This window comes from Ceratotherium simum, chromosome 2 (assembly GCF_057802395.1).
Source record: "Ceratotherium simum simum isolate JZ-2026a chromosome 2, ASM5780239v1, whole genome shotgun sequence".
NCBI classification, from domain to species: Eukaryota; Metazoa; Chordata; class Mammalia; order Perissodactyla; family Rhinocerotidae; genus Ceratotherium; species Ceratotherium simum.
Genome location: NC_141901.1, coordinates 64,969,156 through 64,990,645, shown reverse-complemented (window position 1 = coordinate 64,990,645; position 21,490 = coordinate 64,969,156). Strand labels below are relative to the sequence as shown.

The window sequence follows — 21,490 nt, the reverse complement described above, 5'->3', positions numbered from 1 at the left end:
CATTGTCTTAACAATGTTCACAATGACAGTCATTCCCAAAGTCCCTCAGGGGTTGAACTTGATAGTTTTTCAAGACCCTTGCTCTGATTTTTATATTTTCTTATATATGTTTATTTTAATCATGTGATCTATTTTTAAAAGATTTCTTAAGGTAGAATTGTCTTTTAACCCCATATCATGTAAAAAGCATTACATTATTGTCTGGGTTCAAAAATCTTGTGTTATACTTGAAACCATTGCAGTTTCTGGACAGGGTGTGATTTCAGTGTTTTTGTGGGTGCATTTGCTGTATTTTATATTTCTTGTTCTGTTTCCCTCTCTTACAGCTGGTCTTGGAAGAACAGGGACATTGATAGCCTGTTATGTCATGAAACACTACAGGTTTACACACGCTGAGATCATTGCTTGGATCAGAATCTGCCGGCCAGGCTCCATTATAGGACCCCAGCAGCACTTCTTGGAAGAGTGAGTATATTATCTCCATCGTTGCATTCCATCCTTGTTTCTGATCAGTTCCACCTCTTGTCCCTCTGGTTGGGGACTGTGTCAAGCCTGCAGTTGTAAAATGGCTGCATTGTTCGAGGAGTCCGTGCCTCTAATGGAGTCTTGTTGACTTGACAGCTAATGCATTCTAACTTCGTACTTTTGCATCTTTTAGATCAGGTGAGAGACAGAGGAAAATCACAGAGCCATCTCTGCCTACCTTTTTTCTGTCATTTTCTATGTGTGATCTGGCTACGGTGCAATTTTCTTATGTCATCCCACTTGGCGCTTTTCATTCTTTTCTTTTGTGTGCATGTCTAAAAGCAGAATAAAAAAACCCACAGCTATAAGGTCAGTGAGTGATTTCCGTGACTTTGGTGCTCTCCTGACAACTCACTAAACTGCTAATGGAGCTGCAATGAGTTACCAAGGAAGAAAAAGAGTCACGGGGTTTTAGTCTTGGCCCTGCCACTAACTAGCTTTATGACTGTTATTTAGAAGAATATGTATGAATTCATTCATTCCTTCCTTCATTCATTCATTCACATACACATGCATTAACTATTTGTCAAACCCCAGCCTACAGAGGGGAGAGATTTAGCCTGTAAGGGCACAACCGTTTCTAGTTTCCCCTTACAATGTTGGAAATTGCCATTAATTTACCCATTAATAAAGTGAGGAGATGAAATTAGCACTAGCTGATTTAGGTCCAGCTCTAAAATGTTATCGGTTAGTGACATCTTACACTGAAATTTCATTTGTTTTCTTTTTATGCTGGGATGACTCTATTTAGAATTGCATTCTTTTCCGTATAATTAATTCCTTTCCCATTTAAATCATCTTATGTTGGTGAGAAACAAATGGTCGTGAATTTCAGAGAAAGATGCTATAAGCTATAAAGTATCTGAAATGATTAAAAGGATTTGAGCCTGCTGAGGAATTACTTTAGTTGCCAATCCCAGAGGGAATAACGGATAAGAAAATAAGTGCTGAAAAATGTGCGATTTTACCTTTGCTTCGAAGAATGAGGCAGAAGTGTGATGAACACACAAGAAAAAAATAGCGAAGCACAGGATCATTAAGAAGACAGAAGTTCCTAAGTTTTTGCCTATGAGATGCAAATAAAATAATTCCATGATTTTAGAGCTTTATTCTTTATCAGATCCTCAGTGAGTGGTTTCCTTTATTTTGCATATGTTTGCCTACAGCGTGAAGCTTTGTGCTGTGTCCCTGCCAGGTGCCTGTTGTACTAACTGCTTACTGAAGTTGAATAAATGGCTTTGCGATTAGAAAACAGAAAACAAAACATTCCTAAGCCTGGTTCATAAGCAGTTTAATCAATCTTTTATTTTTTATTTATTTATTTTATTTTTTTTGTGAGGAGATCAGCCCTGTGCTAACATCTGCCAATCCTCTTCTTTTTCTGCTGAGGAAGACTGGCCCTGGGCTAACATCCGTGCCCATCTTGCTCCACTTTATGTGGGACGCCGCCACAGCATGGCTTGCCAAGCAGCGCGTCGGTGCACGCCCAGGATCCGAACCGGCAAACCCCGGGCCGCCGCAGCGGAGGGCGCGCACTTAACCGCTTGTGCCACCGGGCAGGCCCTAATCAATCTTTTAAAATCATTGTTTGGAAGAATATTCGTTCCTTAGTTACCTACTGAATACTCACCTTGCACTTGGCACTCTGTTAGGTGCAGCTCGCAAGGTGAGGAGATGTAGCTGAGACCACCGGTCAAGTTCACCTGGTTTTCTCAGGGCATCAGATACCACTTCATGCCTGCACACTCCTCCTTCCTACCCCCCTGCTATGCCTCCTCTCTCTGCCGTATCTCAAAATAGTAACAGAAGAAATGAGGGTTATGAGGCAAAGGCACTCTAGGTTGAAGAAAGGTTTTTTTTCATTTATAGATATATAAACTATAAAACTTAAGATATTTCCTTAGATGTGAGTCCGTATTAGAGTTTTCCAAGTGTTTTTCTGTAAAAACTGAGGTGCAGAAATGACTTCCTTGTATAACCGAAGTATTAAAATCAATCACTACTAATTTTTAGTTTGGAAACTTCCTGAAGGCAGGTCCTTCATCTGAAGCACTGTACCTTCTATATTTTGCAGTATTTCTTATAGCGCCAACGTGGAAAAATGTCTGCTCGTGGGAAAAAATTACTCATGGGCTTCCCTAGGCTTCATTAGATTGCCTACTTCCAGATAGCCTCATCTGCTTTATGCCTCTGAGTGGCACTAGAGGTAGTATTTTGCCTTCCTTGACTGTGTACGTTTCTTTTGTTCTCTGCTTCTCTCATTTTTTTCCTTTCCAAGCCTACGTCTTGACTTACCCTACGGCAGAAGACACTGCTTGCAATGGTGACATTGGTTCATTCAACAGATATTTGTTCGGTGCACATTCTGTCAGGCAATGCTCTTGGTCCTGGGGATGCAGCAGTGAACATGACAGACAGGGTCGCTTACACCCAGGTTGCCAGTATTTCTAGTGGAAGGAGCACACAATAACGAGTGTGTGAGTTTATATACCAGATGATTTCTGATGGTGATATGATGATAGAGACTAATGGCAGGGGAGAGGGATGATTGATGGGGTAGGGAGAGCCCTTTGGATTGAGTGGTGAAGGAAGGCTTCTTTAAGGAAAGCCAGGACCTTGAGGGTGAGAAGGAGCCAGTGCTGTCACAGTCTGAATCGTGTCCTGGGCAGCGGGCACATAAAGGTCCTGAGATGGGGACAAACTTATCAGTTTTGAAGCCCAGAAAGAAGCTCGTGTGGGTGGAATATAATGAGCTGGGAGTGGGTGGTTGAGAGATAGGCTCAGTAAATTTTCACAAAGTCACCATACCGTGTGACGTCCCTCCAGATCAGGAAAGAGAACATGTACTAGCATCCAGCAGCCCCCCTTGTGCCCCTTCCATTCACTACCCAGTTCTTCTGCCCAAGCAACCATCATTCTTACTTCTAACACCATCAATGAGTTTTGCCTGATTTTGAACCTTATATAAATGGAACCAGGCAGTATGTGTGTTTGTCCTCTTTCACTCAATATTGTCTTTATTGTTATGTGTAGCAATAGTGTGTCCATTCTCATTGCTGGATAAAATTCCATTGTTTGAATATATGACATTTTAGCTCTTCTGTTGATGGATATTAAAGTTTTTGGCTATTTCATATCTTTTGGTACACCTGTCTGTTGGATGTATACCTCTAAGTGGAACATTGAGCCATAGCAGGTTTTACTAAAGAGTTTTCCAAAGTAGTGTGGGGATCAAAATTGTCCACCCCAAAATGTATCTCTTTGCCTTGATTATTTTTTAGAACAAATGACTCTGAAAGAAACTTTGGCCTTCCCCCTAACTGCCTAAAAGGATTTAAGATAGAAGGCCTGTTCCTGGAAGGAGCTAATACCATGAGATAACTATAGTATAATGTAAAATAGGTGTGATAAGAAAGGCACCAACAAGCCCATCCTATCGAAATTCTGTCTCTCGGGCCACATTCTCAAACATTTGCTTTTCCATTTCCATGTGAATTGCCTTCCTCCCCTCTGAAATCCCAAATCCGCACCCCAACATCCTCCTTTTTTTCTACCTGAAGATAATATTTAAGATGAGAACCTCTGCCATTATGTCGAGTTGCTCAGTTTTTCCTGAGCTTCTTCCGTGTATACATGTTATTAAACTTTGTTTTATTTTCTCCCACTAACCTCCCTCTAATTATTTGACCAGCCATGAGAACCTTAAGGGAAAGGGTGGGGGGGGAATTCTCCCTCTTCCCCTACAGTAAGTATGCTGGCTTACATTCCCATCAGCAGTGGATGGGCGTTCCAGTGTCTTCACTTTCTTGCTCTTACTTGGTATTGTCAGTCTTTTAAATTCAAGCCATTGTGTTTTGTTTGTAGTAGTGATTTGTTTTGTAGTTTTAATTTGCTTTTTTCCCTGATGACTAATGAGGTTGAATATCTTTTCACATCTTTATTGGCCATTTGTATATTCTTTTTTATGAAATATCTTTTCATGTCTCTTATCCATCTTTCTATCAGACTGTTTGTCTTTTTCTTGTCGATTTGTAGGAGTCCAATATTCTGGATACAAGTACAGTGTCCATTCCAGGTAGTGCAGATGTAGTCTCCTATTCTTGAGGTTTGCTTTTTCACTCTCTTAACAGTGCCGTTTGAAGAACAGAATTTCTTAATTTCAGTGCAGTCCAGTTTCATTAATCTTTTCCTTTATAGGTAATGCTTTTTGTATTCTATTTAAGACATCTTTGTCAACCCCAATGTATGAATATATTCTTTTATGTTATCATCCAGAAGCTCTATTAATTTTCCTATTGTATTTATATCAACACTTCATCAGGAGTTAAAAAAAAATATGTTGTGAGATAGGAACCAAGGTTCTTTTTTCTCCCATAGGGATATCTAGTTGACGTAGCCAAATTTATTGAAAAGACCACCCTTTTCCCATTGCTCTAAAGTGTCACCTTTAGTATAAACCAAATGTTTGTACATGTGTGGGTTTGTTTATGGACTCTGTATTCCATTCTATTTGTTGATTTGTTGGTTGTCTGTCTTGACACCAGTACCTCAGTGTTGCAATTGCTGCAGTTTTAAAATGAGTTAGTATCTGGGAGTGTAAGTCCTCCAGCTTTGATCTTATTCAAGATTGTCTTTATCCTTCCATAATTTAGGTCTTCTTTAATTTCTCTCAATTTTTAACATTTTTCTAGTTTTCTGTGTAGAGGTGTTGCACATCTTTTGCGTATTTATTCCTAGGTATTTGAAGTTATTGAATGCATTGTAGAGGGTATTATTTTTTAGGTCTTATTTTCTAGTTGTCTAAAGCTGGCATTTAGCATTTTGATTGATTTTTTCTACAGAGTGTATATTCACATAGCCTTTTAAATTGAGGTATAATTTACATACAATAAAATGTAAAGATCTTAGTTCAATGAGTTTTCACAATTGTGTACACCCTTATAATGACAACCCAATGCAAGATAAATAACATTTTAAACACCCCAGGAAATTCTCTTGTGTTCCTTTTCCAGTTTCCCCTGGCACACTCCAGAAGCAATCATTTTCTTTCTTTTTTTGTGAGGAAGATCAGCCCTGAGCTAACATCTGCCAATCCTCCTCTTTTTGCTGAGGAAGGCTGGCCCTGGGCTAACATCTGTGCCCATCTTCCTCCACTTTATATGGGACGCCACCACAGCATGGCCTGACAAGCGGTGCATTGGTGCGCGCCCGGGATCCAAACCCAGGCCGCCAGCAGCTGAGCGCGCACACTTAACTGCTACACCACGTGGCCGGCCCCCAGAAGCGATCACTTTCTGATTTCTAACACCATAGATTAGTTTTACCTGTTCTTGGGCTTTATATATACAGTAGTCCCCCCTTATCTGTGGGGGATACATTCCAGGATAGTGGGTGTCTGAAACTGCAGATAGTACCAAACCCTCTATATACCATGTTTTTCGCTTACATACATACCTATGATAAAATTTAATTTATAAATTGGGTACAGTAAGAGATTAACAACAATAACTAATAATAAAAGCGAACAATTATAACAATATACTGTACTAAAAGTTACCATAGATCTTAGCAACCTCAGCATACGATTTTTTTTCTTTCCTTCTTAAGTTGAGAACTTTCATCTTTGCACTTAGAGGAAGCGCTTCACTGCTTCTCTTTGGCCTATTTGAATTGCCAGCATCACTACTCTTGTGCTTTGGGCCATTATTAAGTAAAATAAGGGTCACTTGAACACAAGCACTGCCATACTGCGACAGTTGATCTGATAACAAAGACGGCTACTAAGTGACTGAGGGGCGAGTAGTGTACACAGTGTGGATACGCTGGACAGAGGGATGAACCACCTGGACGGCACAAGATGTCATCACGCTAGCATAATTTAAAACTTATGAATTGTTTATTTCTGAAATTTTCCATTTAGTATTTTTGGACTGCTGTTGACCATGGGTAACCGAAACCATGGAAAGCAAAACCTTGGAAAAGGGGGGGACTACTGTACAACATGTATTCTTTTGTGTCTGGCTGCTTTTTCTTCTCAGAATAATGTTTTTGAGATTCATCCATGTTGAGTAAATCGGTAGTTCTTTTCTTTTTATTATTTAGTATTCCATTGTATGAGTGTATCATGATGTATTTATCCATACAACTGTTGATGGTTGTTTGGGTGATGTTTAGTTTTTGGCTATTATGAATAAAACTGCTATGAATATTCTTCTACAAGTTCGTTTGTGGACATATGTTTTAATTAACCTTATTTAAATACCTATGCTGGATCATAGGGTTAGATACAGTTTAACTTTATGAGAAACTGCCAAACAGTTTTCCAAAGTGGTTGAATCATTTGATGTGCTAGTTGGTAATGTATGAGAGTTCTAGTTGCTCCACATCTTTGCTAACGTTTTGTATTGTAAACCTTTTTTTTGGTGGGGAAGGAGCCATTCTGGTTGGTGTGAAATAATATCTCAATTTGTATTTTCCTGATGGCTAATGATGTTGAACACTTTGTCATACACATATACATCTTTTGTGAGGTGTTTGGCCAAGTCTTTTGCCCATTAAAAATTATTTTTAAAAAATTGTTGATTTGTAGTAGTTCTTTATATATTTTAGATACAAGTCCTTTGCCAGATATATATATAGTATGTAGTGTATGTATGTATATATATAGTATATCTTTTAATGAGCAGAATTTAAAATTTTGCTGAAATTGATTTTTGAAAATTAACCTTGTATCCTGCAACCTAACTAATTTCACTTATTAGTTCCAGTAGATTTTCTGTTTTTTTCCTTATTACTAAGGTTTCCATTACAATGTTAGTTAGAAGTGGTGAAAATGGACATCCTTGCCTTGTTCTCGATCTTAGGGGGAAAGCATTCAGTCTTTCATCATTAAATATGAGATTAGCTGTGGGGTTTTCATAGATGGCTTTTATCTGAATGAGGAAATTTCCTTCTTTTTTCTAGTTTGTTAAGAGTTTTTTTTAATAACGCATATTGAATTTTGTCAGTTTTTTTGTGTATCTATCAAGATAATCATACAATTTTTTTCTCTTTTATTTTGCTAATGTAAATTACATTGATTTTCAAATGTGGAGCCGGGATGGTCATGATGTGCTATTATTTTTTCATATGGCTGGATTTGATATGCTAATATTTGTTAAGGATTTCTGTGTTTGTATTCATGAAGGATATTAATGTGTAATTTTCTTGTAATACTTTTGTTAAGTTTTGGTATCAGGGTTAACGCTGACTTCCTAAGATGAGTTATGAAGCATTTCCATCTCTATTTTCTAAAAAGAATATATTGTAAGATGGTATTATTGGACTTGAGGGGTGGGATGGGTAATTAGGGATGTAAGTGTCATCTGGAGATAAGGGTCTAGTTGATATTGAATGGCCTGGAAGAGTTGGTCATGTGGTGTGGTGGAGGTAAATCAGGATGTGAGTCATGATGATGGGTTTAGTTCTGAACATCTCTTACAGCCAGGTGGACCATCAGTAGAGGCCAGACGGTGCGGGCCATCAGGTGACTTTCTATCCAGCAATTCCTGGGGGTATGGTGGTCAAGGGGATGAGCAAAGCTCTCTACTGGGACTGCTTGCTTAGGTGGGTAGAGAGGGGAGCGTGAGGTACCAAGGTACTCTCTACTCTTCTGCAGGTGCTGTGGCCCGCTGGGGGAGGTGCTGGGTCCCAGGGAGCCTGAGGTGCTGTGATGGCTAAAAGCTTCTATTCATTTCCTTCCCTGACTACTTCTAACCATCCTGCCTGGAAAGTTTATTCCACATGCCTTTCTCTAACCATTCTAAACACAACCTCAAGCCTTCTTCTAAGCTACATTTCCATGCCAGTAATGGTTTTTGTTTTGCCTTTCCCATGTTACTCCTATAAGCTGATAAAAGTCTTCTTCCTCTGTTATATGTAAACCATTTAGAAGAGAGGGAAAGAGTTCATCTCTGGTCTTTTAGAGACCTTTTTTTTCTGGTGAAGAAGATTCACTCTGAGCTAACATCCATTGCCAATCCTCCTCTTTTTTTTGCTTGAGGAAGATTCGCCCTGAGCTAACATCTGTGCCAGTCTTCCTCAGTTTTGCATATGGGATGCCACCACAGCGTGGCTTGACGAGTGGTGTAGGTCTGCACCCAGGATCCAAACCCGTGAACCCGGGCTGCCAAAGCCAAGCATGCTGGATTTAACCACTATGCTACGGGGCTGGCTCCTCAGAGATCTTTTTTTTTAACGTGTCCCTAAGCTTCTAATGATAAAACTTTAAAATAATTTCCCATATTGAGCTTTACTGTTATAGTTATCTGTAGGTTTTTAAGTTTTTTCCAGTGGTCTTTACTGTATCTGTCCACATCGCTCTTGTCATGGGTTGCAGGGCTCCCTCCTTTCCTCCCTCCCTCCCTCATTTCCTTCCACAGCTATTTGTTGAAAGCCACTATGTGTTCTAGACACCTGGGAAGTTGAAGTAAAATATTCATTTCTGACCTATGGAGATTACATTAGAGAGAGAGAGAGAGATTGGTTGATTGTGTGGTTAATAGACAAATATATAAATTATATAGTTTCCCTCATGATAATAGGTGCTATGCAGAAAAATAAAGCAAGGAAGAATAGGGGATGGAAGAGAAGGCAGTTTTAAATAGGGTGGTGGTGGGGGGCTCATTGAAAAGACTTTTGAGCAAAGATCTTGAGGAAGTGAGAGCGTAAAGCGTGTGGGTATTTTGGAGAAGAGATTTCACACTGAGTGAAGAACAGGTGCTGAGGCTCTGAGTGGGAGTGTGCCTGAGGCCACTATGGCTGAAGGGAGAGCAGTGAGAGATGAGGCCAGGAGGGGAAGGGTCAGTTCACGCATTCTCCTTGGCCTATTGTGAGGACTTTGGCTTTTCTTTGAGTGAGATGAAAAGTCAACAGAGGGTCTTGGAGCAGAGGAGTGATGTGATCCAATATGTATATACGCACACACACGTATTTTTAATTAAAGTTTTTATTTTGAGATAATTGTAGATTAATGTGCAGTTGTGAGAAATAACAGAGGAGAGGGATTACTCACTTTCCCCTAATGCTAACGTCTGGCAAAACTGTAGTATAATATCACTGTCAGGATATTGACGTTGATACAGTTAAGATGCACAACATTTCCATCACCACAAGAATGCCTCACATTGTCTTCTTATAGCCACACTCACTTCCTTCCTGCCCTCATCCCATCCTTAACTCCTGATAACTGCTAATCCGTTCTTCCTCTCTATATTTTGTCATTTCAAGAATGTTATATATGTGGAATCATAGAGTATGTAACCTTTTGGACTTGACGTTTTTCACTCAGTATAATTCTCTGGAGATTCATCCAGGTCGTTGCACATATCAATAATTCATTCCTTTTTATGGCTGAGTAGTATTCCAAGGTATGAATGTACCTCTGTTTGTTAACCATTCACCTGTTGAAGGACATCTGGGCTGTTTACAGTTTTTGGCTATTATGAATAAAGATGCTATAAATGTGTACAGGTTTTTGTGTGAACATAAATTTTCATTTCTCTGGGATAAGAGCCCAAGAGTGCAATTGCTGGGTTGTATGGTACATGTTTAGTTTTATAAGAAACTGTTAAACTGTTTTCCAGAGTGGCTGTACCATTTTACATTCTCACCAGCAATGTATGAGTGATTGAGTTTTTCTTCATGTTTGCCAGCATTTGGTGGTGTCGCTGTTTTTAATTTTAGCCATTCTGATAGATGTGTAATGACATATCATTGTGGTTTTAATTTGCATTTCCCTAGTAAGTAATAATTAGCAACTTTTCATGTACTTATTTGCTATCCATGTATCTTTTGGTGAGGTATCTGTTCAAATCTTTTGTCCATTTTTTATTGAGTTGTTTGTTTTCTTGTTATTGAGTTTTGAGAGTTCTTTTTATGTTCTAGGTACTAGTCTTTTGTCTGATAAATGGCTTGCAAATATTTTCTCTCAGTGTGTAACTTGTCTTTCATCGTCTTAATAGGGTCTTTTGCAGAGCAAAAGTTTTAAATTTTGATGAAGTCTAATTTATCAGTTTTTCCTGTTTTAGATCATGCTATTAGTATCAAATCTAAGAACTCTTTGTGTAGCCCTAGATCCCCATAATTTCTCATATGTTTTTTTCTAAAAGATTTATAGTTATATGTGTACATTTGAGTCTGTGATTCATTTTGAGTTAATTTTTGTATAAGATATGAGACTTAGGTCAAGGTTCATTTTTTTTGCCTGTGAATGTCCAGTTGCTCTGGCATCATTTGTTGGAAAGGTTACTTTTTCTCCATTGAATTGCTTTTCTGTCTTTATCAGAAATCAGGTGGGCATATTTCTGTGGATCTGTTTCTTTGTTCTTTATTCTGTTCCATTATCTATGTGTCTATCCTTCTTCCAATACCACAGTCTCTTGATTACTGTGTCTCTATAGTGAGCCTTAACGTTGGAAGATGATTCCTTTCATTTTCTCCATCTTTAACAAAATTGTCTTAGCAATGCCAGTTCCTTTTCTATATAAATTTTAGAATAATCTTGTCCGAATCTATAAAATATCTTCATGCAATTTTGATAGAAATGTGCTAAATCTCTATATCAGTTTGGGGAGAATTGACATCTTTTATTATTGTTGAGTCTTATAATCCATAAACATGATGTCTCTTCAGTTATTTAGATCTTCTCTGATTTCTTTCATCAGCATTGTGTAGCTTTCAGCACACAAGTCCTGTTTGGTTAGATTTACACCTAAGTATTTCATTTTCTTTTGAGGAATTACAAATGGTATTGTATTTTTCATTTCTGTGTCTATGTGTTCATTGCTAGTATGCAGAACTACAATTCATTTTTCTTTCTGTGTTTATTTTGTATCCTGAAACTTAGGAGTATGTGTGTGAATTCCTGGGGATTTCTGCATAGACAATCATGTCATCTACAAACAGGGATATTTTATTTCCTTTCCAATCTGTATGTCTTTTATTTCCTTTTCTTCCCTTGTTGCATAGGCTAGAACTTCCTGCACTATGATGAATGAGAGTGGTGAGAGCAGACATCCTTGCCTTGTTCCCAGTCTTAGCAGGGAAAGCATCCAGGCATTCACCATTAAGTACAATGTTAGTTATACTTAATTGGAGGTTTGCTGTAGATGTACTTTATCAAGTTGAGGAAGTTCCCCTCTATTGCTATTTTTCTGAGAGTTCTTATCATGAATGGGTGTTGAATTTTGTCAAATACTTTTTCGGCATTGATTGATATGATCATGTGATTTTCTTCTATACCCTGTTAATAGGGCAGATTACATTGATTTTTTTTCTTTAATATTGAATGAGCCTTGCATCCCTGAAATAAACTCTACTTGATATATTATAAATGGAGACTTGGCAAATGTGCTCAAGTTAAGGATCTTGATGTGAAGAGATTATCCTGGATTATTCTGGTGGGTTCAGTGTAATCACAGGGACACAGGAGGAGTCAGTTAAAGGAGAAGGTGATATGATGATGAGAACAGACATTGGATTGCTGTGCTTTGAAGCTGGAGGAAGGGGCCATACACCAAGGAATAGGGGTAACCACTGGCAGCTGAAAAAGGCAAGGAAACAGATTCTTTCCTCAGAGCCTCCAGAAAGAACCAACCCTGCCAATACCTTGACTTTAGCTCAGTGAAACTGATATTGGACTTCTGACCTCCAGAACTGTATGAAAGTAAATAAATATGTGTTCTTTTGAGCCACTGAGTTAGTGGTAATTTGTTACAACAGCTTTATGTAGACAGGAAACTAATACATCTGTGTAGAATGTCAGTAAATATGTATAGTAATATATGCGGATCTGAACCTCTTCCCTTATTCATCATATTTCTCCTTTGGAGAATTTGATATAGGAGTGTCCTGTAATCCATATGTTGTTTAAGGAAGATTGGGTTGCAGTAATATGTAAAATTAATTGGATGGAGGGGGATTGGAGTCAGAGAGGCTAAAAAGGAGACTACTGTAATCCAGAAGGGGATGGGGACTTGCTAAAGGGGCTAGAAGTTGGAGTGAAGAGTTAGAGCTGGGTACCAGGGACATCTCAAGGAAACAAATCTCAGGCTTTGAAGACCGACTAATGATATGAGAGACAAAGAGCTTTGAAGACTGACTAATGATATGAGAGATGAAGAGAGTGACGTCAATGATGGCGCAAAAGCATGAATAAGTAACACATTCATTAGGAAAGAAATGAGATCATTAAAAAGTTTTCTGATAGGTTTTCATCTGTCAGAAATGACTGAACAAGTTAGAGGGATTGTAGTCTTTCAGACCTGAAAAATCCAATCAGTGCTTTTTAGGTAATGTTAATGCTAAATCTGTGACTTTAGGAGAGCTGGTTTGTCACATCCTGCTAGTCCTTGAACACCAAAATATGTTCAGGTGTTTGATTTCTATGTCTTGAAGAAACCTTCCTCTTATGTCACCAGAAGTAAGAAAGATGTTTATTGGCATCCTTGTGAGTTGATGAATTTATGTATTGGCAGATCAAGACATCTCCTTTGTTATAGTCTGAAATTTTATTTTTAAATTTTTTGTCTAGGATATACATAAAGCTGTTTGCAAAACAACCATCAAGTGTTTTTCTTCTATGTAAAGCTGAGGTTTTTAAGCTAAAAATACCATTGTGAACCCAAAATATGTCTTCTACCAAACATCCTGAAAGTTCTTAAAATGGTGCACAACACATCTCTTTTATTATTGAGCCACGGCTAAACTCATCCTTCTCAGAGACAGCCTGTAGAAGTGTAAAGATGAGATCAGGCTGCTTTTATGATTTGTTGGATTCTATTTATTGAATATTCACCATGTGGCACTATGCTGACCTCTGGATCATGACCCATTAAAGCTTTCATTCATTAGAAAGGGATCCTTGAGGGACTGGTATTGGGTTCCCATGGGGACTTACAACTCACAGAGATCCTTTACTTATGGGCCTGAGAGGATCTTGTTTTTATTTTTAAATTTCCTCCTGAGACAGAGAGAACTCACATAAAGCCTAAATCTGGACCCTGCAGGGAGTTCTGTGTTTGCAAAGTGGAACTTCCATTTTGAATGAAGTTATCTTTAAGGAAATAAGAATTTTGTGGTCGAACTCTTTTTCATTCCTAAATCCATAAATTAAAAATCTCCCTATTCTGTTTTATTATCATGGATATTTTCATCAACTTGCAGTTGGTTGGATATTGTTCAGTATTCTAATTTAGTTGTAAGCCTTCAGTTGTCTACAGTGCTTCTCAAATATTAAAGTGTGTAGGAATCCTTTGGAGATCTTGGTAAATGCAGTTTCTGGTTCAGTAGGTCTGGAGTGGGACCTGAGATTCTGCATTTCTAACAAGCTCCCAGATGCTGCGGGTCCCAGATGTGATGCTTGTTAAATTGTGTAACAGGGGCCTGTGGCTCATTCTTAGTCTGTAGATATCAATTTATGCCACATTCAATTTGCTGCTTATGGCATTTGGTAAGTTTCACAATTGGATTGAGCAACATTAGAAATTAATAGTTCAACCATTGCATTATATTTCAGGAAATTACCAAAAATAAGATGAAGAAAACTTGTTCAAGGAAAATGCTTGAAAATGTCTAACCATAATGGTTTGAGTTTTTAATTATAATTGATTCTTACTGTTTCCTTTTTTATTTATTTTTTTATATACATATAGTAGCTCAAGGAATGTGGATTAATTTTTTTAATAACCTATTTCAGAGATTTAAGAACTTTCTTTTTCTAAAATATAGAAATTAAAATCTGAAATATTTTAAACAGAAGAATTTAAAATAACAGTAAACAATATGGTGGTTTATTTATTAGAATAAAAAGTACCTTGCATAGGTTTGAGTGTGCACTATTTATTTGACAGTCACATTTTTGCAGTAACATTTTAGAAGTTTTTATAACTTCTGAATTGCTTTTCAATATTTACTGTTGCATCACTTGATCCATTTATTGACTGTCAGTTAACATTGAATCTATTGGCTATGCAAAAATAAAATCTCAATATTGGTTCAAGTATTAAAGATAAAGTATATATAAGAATTTTTGGCAGTGGTAGCATCAGAAATTTATCTTGAAATACTCATGCCAATTACTGAAGATAGAAGATTGAATGGTTTTTGTTTTGTTCCCTGTCTAAAAAGGGTTAGAGATGAAAAAAAAAGTAAGCAATAATGTGTTAGGTTTAGTTGTCAAGTTTGTATTTTAGCATGGTACCCATGATCTAGCCCCTGATTGTGAGGTTCTATACCTAAACTAGAATTAGCCAGTTGAATCTTTTTAGGAACTCCCTAACTCAGTTTTTGTCTTCTAACTACATTTTCTTGTGCTTCAAGCATTTTTCTTGAACAAGTTTTCTTCATCTTACTTTTTGGTAATTTCCTGAAATATAATGCAATGGTTGAACTATTAATTTCTATTGTTGCTCAATCCAGTTGTGAAACTTACCAAATGCTATAAGCACCAAACTGAATGTGGTGTAAGTTGATATCTACAGAGTTTCCGAATCAAGAGCTTTCCCCATACCCTCATAAATTCTCTTTCTAAACATCTTCCTCTGAAATCTCCCATTTGTACCAAAGTGTGAGTAGAACTCCTTGAATACCTGTCAACCCACCACTTCCTGAATCTTGGGTACTGCTTTCTGGTCTGTCTTCCTTTGATATCAAGTTAGACTATTTCATTAGCCAATTCTTTAAACCATCAACTACCTCTGTTTCCATAATAGCCTTGAGGTGGTGGAGTAGGAGGTACGCAGGGCAGACTGGTGCTCAAGTCACAGCTAGAGTGGGCCTAGGTTGAGCTAGAAAGTGGGTTGTGTTTCTGTACAAAGTGACCAAATGGTGGCTTTGGATGGACACTGGGGTCAGGGTTGGGTTACACTGGAAGAATATGTGTCCAGGATGGAAGAAGTCATGAAGAGTTAGGATGGTGTGGAAATAGGATTAGGTTGCACTCAAGACAGTGAGGGAGAAGAGGTCCCGCTACAAACAGAAGAAGCTGTACACTGACTGCCATTGTGTTCTGAATTCAAAACAAGAAATATCTATAACAATACAACTGACCTGACTTTCTTTAGAGGAGTTTTAAAAGCACATTTTTAAAAGACCATGAAGGTACTATATCAGAATTAACAATGACTTGGATCATAATAAAGCCAAGTTAATTAGTTATTTTCTTATGTTTTGGCCTAGCTAACCCAAACCTGACTAACCTAGGGCCAGGCCATGGTCAAAAAACAATGACCCTAACACTGGCACTCTCAACAAGGCTCTATTCAAATCAAGACAGATCTCCTGTCATTTCGAAGCACACATTCTTTTGGCAGAGGGTCAATAATGTCATGTTCTCTTAGAAAATGCACTACGTTACTGGAGGATTTACTTTGAGCAGATGTGTTAGCTACATAGGATTTGATTTTTAAATGCTAAATACTTAAAAATGCATGTTTTACTTTTTCTGTTTGAGATGAGGCTTTTAAGGAGTAATAGACACCACAATAAAAGCTGGCGTGGTTTCCACTGTCAATAAAAAAGGTATTTGCGTGAAGTGCTGCTTTTTCTTAAGAAGCACTTGCGTACAGCATCGCTTAGCAACACGCAAATCAGCTTTGACACCTTATTCATCTTTAATATTCAGGTTCACATCAAGTCTTTCCTGTGATGGGGCAGATTGAGTGTTTCAAACTGAGCAAGTGAAAGGTGTCACTCTGTAATTTTCATCTTTAGGTTGGCAGCAGCATCAGAGTTTTTATTTTATAGCATATTGGAATTGGAATTTTTCTCAGTTTAGCCTCTTAGGTCCTCCAACTTCTCTCCCTCTGTTTCCACTTGATGTTTTTATTCCTAAAGACCCTTATAGGGTCTTCCCTTCAGTTTTGAGATCAAATCTAAATTCCTTAGCATGGCGTGCAGGGCCGGTTGTGAGCTGGTTCCCACCTACTTCTCTCTTTCCTCTGCTTCAGCCGAATCTAACAACCCAGTTTCCAGAACATATTGTGTTCTTTGATGTCACTGTTTCTTCAAGCCCACTTTGTTTTCTTTGCTTTGGGAATACTCTTTGCTGGCTAAGTCTTGCTCATCTTTCTAGATACTTCTAGGTTCTCAGAGAACTTCTCTCTGATTCTTTCAGGTTGAATTAGGGGCTCCTTCTCCTAGGGTCTTAAGCAAATCTTGGTCATAGGGCTCTAATATTGGATTTCAGTTGTTTACTTTTCTCATACTAAACTGGGGATTTCTTGAGGGACAGGAATTCTGTCTTATCTGTATATCCCTATCTTTTGTGTGTATTTCATTTACCTGAATTTTTCACTATCTGCCAGAGCTGAGTCTTCTCTCCCTGTGAGATAGTAGTTCTTTATTAGTGGGAATTTTCGCCAGAGGCCCAAGACATTCATTTATGAATTTAACAGTTATTTTTTGAACTTTTCATACCCTATCAAGGACTATGCTGTTCATTTACTACTATTGGAAGGATAAAAGATTCAAGCATCAGATAAAAGGTTACGATAGATGTAACATTAAGTGTAAGAATTCTGGAGGCATAAAAAACTAAAGCAAGAATTTTTGAAAATGTAAAGTATCAGGAAGGCTATTCCAAGGTTTTATAAAGATTTCCACAAAGGAAGAAAAAATTAAGAAGGTTTTATTTTGACTACACATTTTTACAGCTGGTATAGAAAAATTAAATGTGACTTGATGGTTATGCCAACCTCATCAGTTTACATATTCTAAGCTCAGAAAATACTCCTCAGTGGTTTGCTTTCAAAAAGCAAAAAAATCTGGCACGATAGAAGGTAGATACTGCCACACTCCCTAGTGAATTGGTGTGTGTCTATTTCTGGAATTTTAATTTTATTCATATTTTTAAAAATTCACCGAAATTGAATCTATTTAGAAACATGCTGGAAGTTTTTAAACATAATTTAAACTAGTTTCAATTTTAGAACACTGTTAGGAATGGTAAGTTAGTCTTATATGTGGACAACATATTTTATAGCTAGAGCCTCTGTACTGGCTGTCTCAGGAATTGGATATAAAGATATTTCTTATTCTCTTTTGCTTTCTTTGCAAAATATTGAAAAATGAGCAAAAAGTAAATAAAACCTCTTATTTGAAAGTAGGTTAGGATATTATATTTGAAAAAAGAAAGTCCCCCAACCATCCAGTCCCACCCCATGCTGTTAACATTTTGGCTCTTCTTCTACTGGCTTCTGAAGGTACTTATGAATAATGTGGTTAATACAATGCAGTGATGTGCTGCCTGCTATCTTTTGTGATAGCAGCTTTAAAGGTTCCTCTTCATACTTATTCTAGCTTTGTTCTGCTTTGATCTCTATTTTTATTCATTTATTTTCAGATCACTTATTTTTTACAAAAGCAAATGAGGCACATTGTTTAAAAAAAGTCAAGCAGTGTAGACATTATACAGTAGAAAGCCAAAGTTTCCCTTGTCACTATTCTCAGGGGTTACTAGTTAATATTTTGGTGTATATTCTTCTAGATAATTGTGAACTTTTTGTTAATATTGTAACTTTTTTCCTTTTTTTTTTAAAAATGTGATCACAATTCTCACACTGTCACTTATATTTTTCATTCACTAATGCTTTATTTCGTGGTCACTCTTCCCTGTCACCACATGTAAGTCCATCTCAGGCTTTTTATTGACTACATAATATTTCACAGAATGGATCTACTGTAATTTAATAATCTGGTTATCCATTAGGGTGTCTCCAGTATTTTGCTATTACAAATAATGCTGCAACAAGCATTTTTGTGTCTTGTACACAGGTGTGTATTTCTGTAGGATGATGCCTAGATGTGGATTTGCTTGGTTGAAGGGATTGCACATATAAAATTTTGCTGTAATTTAAAGATTAACCTTTTCGTCAAGATTTTCAACAGTATTTAACCATGCATAATAAAGTTCTGATTTGAGAGTAAACTTTGTTTAAAAGGAAAGGTGGATTCCTTTCCTGAGGGCCCAATACAGTTCAGGGAGGGTTTTTTTTTTTTTGTTTTTCTCCTCAAGTTTTAACCTGGATTTTATGTAGTATGTGGAACCTTTGAGAGAAAGTATTGCTTGGTCTTCCTGTTGCCTTAAAAAATAAATCTGTGTTCTTATTGGTGGCATCTCCTTGATAATACCATTATTTTATTGAATATTGATGTTCCTTATGATGACCATAATGTTTTTAGTTTAATTCTGTTCTGTACAGCATGGTATAGAAAAGAATGAAAACTATTCTGTGGGTTGATTTATCTTAAAAGAAATGTATGAAGCCTCCATCAACAAAAATAAAAGCCCCAGATTGTCATTTTGCTTACATATTTTAAGTTGTTTACTTATAACCTTGAAAACAGTTGTAACTGTGCCTTATTGAATGAAAGAAAACTTACAGATGAATTTCCAGTATATTTTCTTTTTCTCAAGATAATCTAACTGAGGCTATAAACCTTGCTTTTAGATTATAAGAGTGGGTTTCTAAAGTTATGTGTTCAGGGCCTTTCATGGTGCCACACACAATTAGGAATTCAGTACTTTTTAAGGTAATATCTCTATCTAACTCAGGTTCCTTCACCTACATCTTTAAGTCCAATTTATTGCAGCTGTTTTTATAGACATATTAAATTGCTATTTGAGAAATATCTTACATATTTCAAATTTACATTTAAAAGGCAAATGTGCTCTCAGTTTTTATTGCTGTGGGATTTTTTCTAAGCATCAGAGAACCTTAATATTCAACCCATGGATGGTTATCGAGACATATAATGGAAGATGGGTATTTGTGTTTAATATAGAGCTGTAATGTAATTTATTGTGGCCCTTAGAAAGTGACTTTATTTTTCTTTATTCTAAGATTTCATAATATGTCTAGTCTGATTTGTAAATGTTTATCTGCTAATCTTTTTATCCATAAGATATCATACTTCTCAGACAATAGTAATTTATTCTACAGATTATTTTGTTTTCTCTCCTTTTCACAGAAAACAGGCATCATTATGGGTCCAAGGAGACATTTTCCGATCCAAACTGAAAAACAGACCATCCAGTGAAGGAAGTATTAATAAAATTCTTTCTAGCTTGGATGATATGTGTATTGGTGGAAACTTATCTAAAATACAAAACGTGGAAAGACTTGGAGAGGTGAGTTTTCCGCAGGAAGATTTTTGTGTCTCCGTAAGACTAACGTTCTGCGTTTCTTTGTTTCCCAGTTGAACACATTTAACGTAGCAGGGTCTCTTCTCTCAGATACTGAGAGTACCAAATTCTTAGGTGTAAAATCACTCACTATAAAGCAAGAATCAGAGCAAAGAAAGCAATTATCCTTAAAAAGAAAAAAAATGTAATTTAAGGAGTACAATCATAAAGGAGGTTATTCTGGTTTGGAGAATATCTACAAAAAGGAAATAGAAAGGCAAAATATCTATTTAAAAATGGAGATAGGTATCAAGAAGAAAAATTTTAATGTGGCAATTGAAGAAAGAGTACGTACCACAAGTAGTACTTTGAAAGCCTCCAATTTGTATTGATTTCTAAAGCAAGTCCAGAGTTGAAAACATAATTAGGGGCAGCTTTTTTATTGAGGCTCTTATAAACAAACCGCTTTAAGCAGCTGATGTACATTGTTTGATTTGATCTTCATCATTACCTGGTGACTTAGGCAATTTTACCTCTTTTTTATAGTAAGGAAATTGAGTATCAGAGAAGTTCGAAGCTCAGTGATTCCAATCCATGTCTTTCTGATTCCAAATCTGTGTTTTTCTATTATATTCTATCATATTCAGGTATATTCTTTTATATCCTACTACCTCTGAATAAAAACAGAAGTGACTTACTAAGAATTAGGATCATGGGCATTTTTGGAGCTAGAAGCAACTTTGGAATTATTTGTTCTAGTTCTTCTCTCGTGCAGATCAGAAACTGGAGTCTCACAAAATTTGTTGCTTGCCCAAAGTCATAGAGTTGTTTAGTTGTAGGACCACCTTGAGACTTGGAGTTTAACTCCTGGTTTAGTTCTTTCTACCACAGTGTGCCTGAGGTGAAGCAAAGCACCTGATTTATATTTATATTTTTATGTCCCTAAAGGAGCAAAAAAGCTGTTAAAAATATTTAAGCAGCGTGGGCCGGCCCTGTGGCTTGGTGGTTAAGTGCGTGCTCTGCAATGCTGGTGGCCCGGGTTCGGATCCCGGGTGCGCATCAAGGCACCGCTTCTCCGTCCATCCTGAGGCCGAGTCCCACATACAGCAACTAGAAGGATGTGCAGCTATGACATACAACTATCTACTGGGGCTTTGGGGGGAAAAAAAAAAAAAAATTTAAGCAGCGAGTGTAGATTTACATTCTGTTAGGCAGTGACCCATTAGACGGGGACAATGACCTTGGAGAAAATCCTGTGGCTCAGGTTTAGCCCTCAGGGAACCCAGAATGGAAGGAATGCATCATAGCTCTCTTAAATCAACAATCCCAAACAGATTTCTTTCACCAGGAAAGATAAGGGGCCTGCTTGGAGATAGGGAGAGGACAAAGGATGGGAGCTGCTGAAAGATCCAGTTTTTCAGCCCCGTAGTGTATTTTCCAGGACAGCCCCTGATGAAATGGCTAAGTTTACTTGTTGGAGTCATCTGTCCTGACGAAATGTAAATCTTAGCCAAGGTCATGTTGATGTTCAGAGCCTTTGTTGACATTTTCTTGTCTCTGTGTTGTAGTCTAGCCTATTCAAAGCAAACAAAAATTATCTGAACTGACGTTTTTATTTGATGATATAGCTGAGCGAGAACATTTTTCTTGCTCTGGTCAGCATTTCCTTCCCAGGTTAAGTTCAAATAAATAGGACTTTTAGTTATGACCTCTGAAAAGACACACATGGATTTATCCATCTATTTGAGAAACATGTTTATTTTGTAGGAACATAATGCTTTCCATATCATAATCTGTATTAAA

General features: G+C 37.2%; 1 protein-coding gene across 6 annotated transcripts in view; it reads left to right on the top strand.

Annotated features, from left to right (window-relative positions):
- Window positions 1–21,490, top strand: part of CDC14A (cell division cycle 14A) — a 155,713-nt gene that overhangs the window by 104,285 nt on the left and 29,938 nt on the right. For all 6 annotated transcript variants that reach the window (XM_087446652.1, XM_087446627.1, XM_004420778.3 and 3 more), the window contains 2 exons: window positions 327–465; window positions 19,534–19,693. In XM_087446652.1, coding sequence (XP_087302778.1) covers window positions 327–465; window positions 19,534–19,693 — 299 coding nt within the window. The remainder of the gene's footprint in view (window positions 1–326; window positions 466–19,533; window positions 19,694–21,490) is intronic.